General features: G+C 42.0%; 1 protein-coding gene across 1 annotated transcript; it reads left to right on the top strand.

The window, feature by feature from the left end:
- Positions 1-2429: 2429 nt before the first annotated feature.
- LOC100703139 (E3 ubiquitin/ISG15 ligase TRIM25-like) lies at positions 2430-6233 on the top strand. Its single transcript, XM_003440063.5, has one exon. It carries the CDS (start codon positions 3123-3125, stop codon positions 4743-4745), a length of 1623 nt encoding a protein of 540 aa, XP_003440111.1. The 5' UTR covers positions 2430-3122; the 3' UTR covers positions 4746-6233.
- Positions 6234-7811: the final 1578 nt, after the last annotated feature.

Below are 7811 nucleotides of genomic sequence, written 5' to 3' on the forward strand. Positions count from 1 at the left end.
ATCTCTTACTCAGGCCATTGAAACCTTACAGAAAGCCTTTGTTGCTTTCCAGCATTCACTTATCCAGCTAAAATTAGTTCTCAATGCTGACAAGACTAAGCTAATGTTGTTTTCTAAGTCAAAGAAGGTCCCAGAGCCTATTCCAGTGGTGTCCACCCTTGAAGGAAATGTCATAGAGATAGTTCATGAATATAAATACCTTGGTGTCTGGATAGATGACTCCTTTACCTTTAAACCACATATAGAGAGACTTGTAAAGAAACTGAGGCTGAAACTTCGTTTTTTTTTCCGTAATAAACAGTGTTTTTCTTTTGCAGTAAAAAAACGTCTTGTCACTGCAACCTTTTTATCTGTGTTAGATTATGGTGACATTCTGTATATGAATGCTTCTTCTTCATGTCTTCTAATGTTGGACACGATGTATCATGCTTCCTTGAGGTTTATCACCAATTGTAGATATCTGACCCATCAATGTGACTTGTACTTAAGAGTAAATTGGCCTTCTTTGGCCATTAGAAGACAGGGGCATTGGTACACTTTTATTTACAAAGCTATTCTTGGATTGTTGCCTCCTTATATTTGTACTTTGGTCACAAGGACAAATAGTGGTTCTTACTCCTTGCGTTCAAATGATCAGCTGCTGCTGTCTGTTCCCCTTGTCCGCACAGAGTTGGGTAAGAAAGCCTTTGTCCACTCTGCGCCTTTTTCATGGAACCTGTTACAGAAAGACTGGAAACTGACTGAATTGTTGTCTTTAAATGTTTTTAAAACTAAACTCAAAGGCCTACAGACTGCCTCAATAATGTGTAATTGTTTTGTGTAATTTTTAATCTTGTTTGTTTGTATGTATTTGTTTGGAAATGTGCTGCCTCTTGGCCAGGACTCCCTTGAAAAAGAGGTTTTTAATCTCAATGGGACATTCCTGGTTAAATAAAGGTTAAATAAAATAAAATAAAAATATAGCAGATGAACACAATGATATTTGAGAAGTGAAATGACGTTTATAGGAGTTACAGAAAGTATGCAATAATTACTTAAACTAAATTAAGCAGGTGCATAAATTTAGGCACCCCAACAGAAACATTACATCAATATTTAGTAGATCCTCCTTTTGCAGAAATAACAGCCTCCAAACACTTCCTATAGCTTCCAACGAGAGTCTGGATTCTGGTTAAAGGTATTTTGGACCGTTTCGTCTTTACAAAACATCTCCAGTTCAGTCAGGTTTGATGGTTTCCGAGCATGGACAGCCCGCTTTAAGTCACACCTAAGATTTTCAATAATATTCAGCTCTGGGGACTGAGATGGCCATTCCAGAACGCTGTACTTGATCCTCTGCCTGAATGTCTTAGTAGATTTTGAGCATTGTTTCGGGTCGTTGTCTTGTTGAAATATCTAGGCCCAGCGCAACTTCAACTTTGTCACTGATTCTTGAACATTGTTCTCAAGAATCTGCTGATACTGACTGGAAGCCATGCGACCCTCAACTTTAACATGATTCCCAGTACCTGCACTGGCCACACAGCCCCACAGCATGATGGAACCGCCACCACATTTTACTGTGGCTAGCTCTTGGAATGCTGTGTTCTGTTTCCACCATGCATACCGCCTCTTGTTATGCCCAAATAACTCAATTTTAGTCTCATCAGTCCACAGCACCTTATTCCAAAATGAAGCTGGCTTGTCCAAATGTGCTTAAGCATACCTCAAGCGACTCTGCTTGTGGCACGTGCGTGGAAAAGGCTTCTTCTGCATTACTCTCCCATACAGCATCTCCTTGTGAAAAGTGTGCTGAATACTTGAATGATGCACAGTGACACCATCTGCAGCAAGATGATGTTGCAGGTCTTTGAAGCTGGTCTGTGGGTTGACTATGACTGTTCTCACCATCCTTCGCCTCTGCTTATCTAACATTTTTCTTGACCTGTCACTTCCGGCCTTAACTAGAACTGTGCCTGTGGTCTTCCGTTTCCTCACTATGTTCCTCAAAATGGAAGCTGACAGCTGAAATCTCTGAGATAGCTTTTTGTATCCTTCCCCTAAACCACGATGTTGAACAATCTTTGTATTCAGGTCATTTAAGAGTTGTTTTGAGGCTCCCATGTAGCCACTCTTGAGAGAAGATGCAAAGAGGAGAAAAACTTGCAATTGGCCACCTTAAATACCCTTTCTTATGACTGTGTATGTAGGTCAAGGGTCAATGAGCTTACCAAACAAATTTTATGTTCCAATAATTAGTGCTAAAGGTATTCAAATCAATAAAACGACAAGGGTGCCTAAATTTATGCACCTGCCTAATTTAGTTTAAGTAACTATTGCACACTTTCTGTAAATCCTATAAACTTCATTTCACTTCTCAAATATCATTGTGTTCGTCTGCTATATGATATATTTAATGGAAATTGCTGATCCAAACAACCAATGATTTATGAAGGAAAACAATGACAATTAGCATGGGCGCCCAAACGTTTACATACCACTGTAAATGTGGGTTGGTTGCATTCTAGGATAATATTGGTGTATTTAAACTCAATACATATTCATAAATACATTTAAATGCATAACATTTAAGCTTATGTTTCTAGAAATGGAACAGTTTAAGTGAAAATCTGTCTCATAGTCTCATACTTTGGAAAACCCACATTAAATAGAGATATATCTGACAGAGTGATAAATGCAAAGCGGTACTCACTGATCCATTTTAAAGCACATTTTTATTTTGAAATTGTCTACAATTTGTAAGGACTGAGTTAAGGTTGTGTAAGGTGTCTAGTATTTGCATCTTATACTAGACACCTTACACTGTGTTGTCAACAGTGGGTAGAACCACACAGTGCTTTTCTCAAGAGTTGTGGCTTCGTGGCATGACTTGCAGGCTGAAAACTTCGTCACTATGCACAAAATCAACCAATTGTGTTCAGTCTCAGTGTTTTTCTACAGTTTCACTCTCACAGATCTTCTCATAAGTTAAGACATCAGGATGCTGTTAATAACGAGCCCCACTGCAGATAATGAAGCACACATAAAGAAAATGTAGTTTCTGTGTAATTTGTTTTTTAAAAATCTTTTTTAATTTTAATGCGGTAGTACTGTTTTTATCATTCTGTTATCTAAGAGCGATAATGGCACGGCAAACAAACAGACTGGATGAGAAAAAAATCTGCTGCTCGATCTGTTTGGATCTCCTGAAGGATCCGGTGACTATTCCCTGTGGACACAGCTACTGTATGAACTGTATTAAAAGCTACTGGGATGAAGAGGATCAGAAGAACATCCAGAGTTGCCCTCAGTGCAGACAGACCTTCATACCGAAGCCTGCTCTGAAGAAAAACACTGTCTTGGCAGAGTTAGTGGAGGAGCTGCAGAAGACTGAACTCCAAGCTTCACCTGCCGATCATGGCTATGCTGGACCTGAAGATGTGGCCTGTGATGTCTGCACTGGGAGGAAACTGAAAGCCATCAAGTCCTGTCTGCAGTGTCTGGTCTCTTACTGTGAGCAGCACCTCCAACCTCACTATGACTCTACTGCCTTTGAGAAACACAAGCTGGTGGACACATCAAAGAGGCTTAAGAGAATCATCTGTTCTCAACACAGTGAGGTGATGAAGATATTCTGCCGCACTGATCAGCAGTGTATCTGTTATTTGTGCTCCATGGATGAACATAAAGGCCACGACACAGTTTCAGCTACAGCAGAAAGGAATAAAAAGCGGAGAGAACTTGGGGTGAGTCGAAAGAAAATCCAAGAGAGAATCCAGGACAAAGAGAAAGACATGAAGGTGCTTCAGGAGGAGGTGGAAGCCATCACTCAGTCTGCTGATAAAGCAGTGAGGGACAGTGAGAAGATCTTTAATGATGTAAAACAGCGGATCAGATCTCGTCAGAAAGCTGAAGTGTGTCGTGCAAGAGAGCTTCAAGACAGAATAGAGAATGAGATCACTGTGCTGAAGAGGAAAGATGCTGAGCTGGGGCAGCTCTTTCATACACAGGATCACACCCACTTTCTCCAGACTTACACCTCACTGTCACAGGTGCATGAATCTGTTGGATCACTCGACATTAAAACATGTACTTTGCACTACTTTGAGGATGTGATGACAGCTGTGTCAGAGTTTAAACGTAAACTACAGGAAATACGTTTTGGTGCCGCAGGCTCACAGTTAGAGGGGGAAGTGGATGCGGTAACGTCTCGACCTGAGCCCAAAACCAGAGCTGAGTTCCTCCGACTTTCACAAGAACTAACGCTGGATTTAAACACAGCAAACACAAGTCTCTTATTTGAAGGGGACAAAAAAGTCAAATGTATGAGTAAAAAATTTGTATATCGTCATCACTCAGACAGATTCATCAACAGACATCAAGTCCTGAGCAGAGAGAGTCTGACTGGATGTTGTTACTGGGAGGTGGTGTGGAGTGGAGGAGCACTTTCAGTGGCAGTTTCATACAAGAATATCAGCAGAACAGGAGATGAAAGTTTGTTTGGGAACAATGACAGTTCTTGGGCACTGGAGTGTTTCAAAAATGGTTATGAACTGAGGCATAACAAAATCAGAACTGTCATTTCAGGCCCTCAGTCACCCAGAATAGGAATATACGTGGATCACAGAGCGGGTATTCTGTCGTTTTACAGTGTCTCAAAAACTATGTCTCTCCTGCACAGAGTCCAGACCACATTCACTCAGCCGCTCTACGCTGGATTTTGGCTTTATGTTGGATCGTGTGTTGAGCTGTGTGAGCTCAAGTAGTCTAGGAAAAGAGGTCTCTCCTAAAGAGGTCAGGCAAAATATATCCATTTCCTATTAATGCAGTCTGATATACCATTATTTCTTTCCTCATCCTTTGCTTTTAACATAGGAGAAATGAATGACAGTTGAACTTGTTGTTGGTTGCTAGAAGTTACATTGCAAAAGCCTGTAAAAGCACCAATTGTGAATTGGGAAGTTAAAATTTTGGACATGAAGCTAATGGGATCTTACCATTGTCATGTTCTTAGGAAATTAAAGATGATAAGTTTTTGTCATTTTAATTTATTTTTGTTTTCTATATGTTTTATTGTTGGGATTTTTTTTCTCTATAAGCTAAGTGTTTTAAAAGCCTGGCTGGATCTGGGCATTGCAAAATAGCATAGATTATAAGTGCAGTGATGTGGCATGGATCTGTGTTACTTGCTATAAAAATTAACAAAAACAAATAAAAGAAAGTAATTAAAAATCTTTAACTGGAGGTGAGAAGATAGTGTGTCACAGCTCCCCCATTTAAGCAAAAACAAAAATTGCCTAAAATTGATTACCTCAGTAAGTGTGTGTGATAGAGATGACTTCAGATGTTGAGGAAGAACTCAATTGCACAAGGCACCTGGACTGTTAAGGACAGCATAAGTGCTGGCCAGTGGGAGAGTGGGGACAATTGGATCATCCTGGGTCATTTGAAGCAGCGTTTTGAGTTTTCTTGTATTTTAGTGTAATTTTGTATTATGGTTTATGTTTAGGTTCATTACTTGGTCAGGAATTTATTCTGCATTTTGAATTGTCTAGTTTCCCCTGTTTTCCCCCCTGTGTCTTTGTCCTGTGTCCCTCTCTAGGGTGGCTGTAGCTCAGGAGGTAGAGCAGGTCACCTACTGATCGGAAGGTTAGTGGTTCCATCCCTGGCTCCTCTAGTCTGCATATCAAGTATCCTTGGGCAAGATACTAACCCCAAGTTGCTCTCCAATGTATTCATTGGAGTATGAAAGTAGTTAGGAAGTATAGAAAGAAAGTGAATGTGGCATGATGTATAGAGCGCTTTGAGTACTCCGGGAGAGTAGAAAAGCACTATATAAGAATCAGTTCATTTACTCTCTTTGGGTTTGTGTGTGCGTCTTGCTCTCCTTTTCTGTTCCCATGTTCCCCCTCCTCAGGTTCATTGTCCTCTCCTGTCTGTCATGTTTATCCATGTTTCTGCAACTCCCCTGTCTCTTGTCCCCTCTCGCTCCCTCTCCCTTACCTGTTCCCTTGTTGCTCTCCTTGTGTTTCATCTCGTCTCCCCGTTTGCATCCCTGTTTATCCCTGGTGTGGTCTTAGGTCTGCGTCTCTGTGCTTCCTGTTTTATTTTGACAGTCAAGTGTCCTGTGTTCAGTGTGTTCAGTTTTGCTTCCTCCTGTTACATTATGTTTATTCACCCCAGCTGTGCTACCCATGTGTTTCCTCTTCCCTCTTCATCCCTCAATTTTTCCAGTTCAGGTTTTGTGTTAGTTTCTCCCCTGGTTATTTCCTTTGTCTGGCTTGTGTTTTTGTTCTTAGCCACAATAAAGGCTCGTTTTTCATTAAAGTTCAGTTCTGCCTCGTTCGTCTGCATTAGGGTCCTCACACCACAACCTCCACGCGATCTTGACAATAATGATGCTCCAGGAAGAAATAAGGCAACTGTGCATGATATGAGTTCACCCTTACAGAGTATTTTGCAGGGAAGAATGTTTAAAAAAGACAAACTGAAGCACTCGTAGCAAGCAAAACTTGCTACTGACCATACAGTAAGTACCAATGCCAAGTCAATGGCTCTAGGGTTAGGATGATAGTTGGGACTTGGTTTACGCTCAGCCTATTTTGCAACAACAAGTTGAAAAATAAAAATTCCTATTTTAGATGTCTCTAAAAGATAGTGGTGTGCGATACTGCATATTTTGGTATCGATCCGATACCAAGTAAATACGGGCCAGTATCGCCGATACCAATACCGATACCGATACTTTTCAATAAATCAGGTGGATGCCTCATTGAATTGCTAAATCGCAATTAATTTTCATGACCTTAAGTGTTTTTTGTGATTTTTCCTTTTGTATTATTAATTACTTAAAACCCAGGACATAATTAGGAGAAATAATTTATTTATAATTAAATAAAAAATGCTTTATTATTGTGGCGGGCCGTGGTCGGCGATGCTGCTGCAGATGAGGTGGACTCACCTTCACTGCATCTACAATCATGCCTCACCGGCTTAAAACCTGTGCGCTGCTTGTGCTGTTGTTGTTTTTGGTGTTGATGTGTAGAGCTGGCAGCAGGAGGGCTGCAGCCATTGAATGTAGGCTACTGTTACAGCAACCGAGTGATCACTGTAAGGGTGGACAGCGCGCGGCTCGGGGTGAGCCGGAGGCTGGCGCGCCAGCGGGACCTGCCAAGCTGGAGATGGAGGTCGAGGTGCGCGAGGTGCGCGGGGGTCCTGCCTGAGGGCAGCATGCTGTCCGCTTCAGCACGCAGGCTGCATGGTCCTGCGTGCCGAAGCGGACAGCTGCCTCTGAGCCCCGGCTCACTTCTACTCCTGCTCCACCGCCTCTGCTTGCCATATGGGTGGCCATCAGGCCTCCGCTGGAGGCACGGACGACCGCCAGAGTGGACACTTCCCCGTCGCTGGGCCGGGGCATGGGGCGCCGATGGTCCGGGCCGATTCCCTCGCCTGCTCGCGGGTGGGGTGAAGTGGGCGATGGGGTATGTGGCAGGGCGTGTTCTGCGATGCCGCTGCAGGTTTGGTGGTGGTGATGTGTACGGTTGCAGCGGGAGAGCTGCAGCCGTTGAATGTACTGTTACAGCAACCGTGTGATTATTGTAAGAATAAATGATGCGGCGAAGCATGAAAATGCCATCGGGTCTGCCGTGGTGGCGATCTTTTTTTCTTTTTTCTTATTTTTTAATCTTAAGTGCACGCAAACCAGTAAACAAATTAAAACAAATAGTGTTGATAAACTATAATACGAAAATTACAATTAAAATTCTCAACAACAAAAACAATATATGTTATTAATATGTAAACAACTTAATAACCCCCAAAGTGTCTAAGTC

The sequence above is a fragment of the Oreochromis niloticus genome, linkage group LG7, assembly GCF_001858045.2.
Source record: "Oreochromis niloticus isolate F11D_XX linkage group LG7, O_niloticus_UMD_NMBU, whole genome shotgun sequence".
NCBI lineage: Eukaryota > Metazoa > Chordata > Actinopteri > Cichliformes > Cichlidae > Oreochromis > Oreochromis niloticus.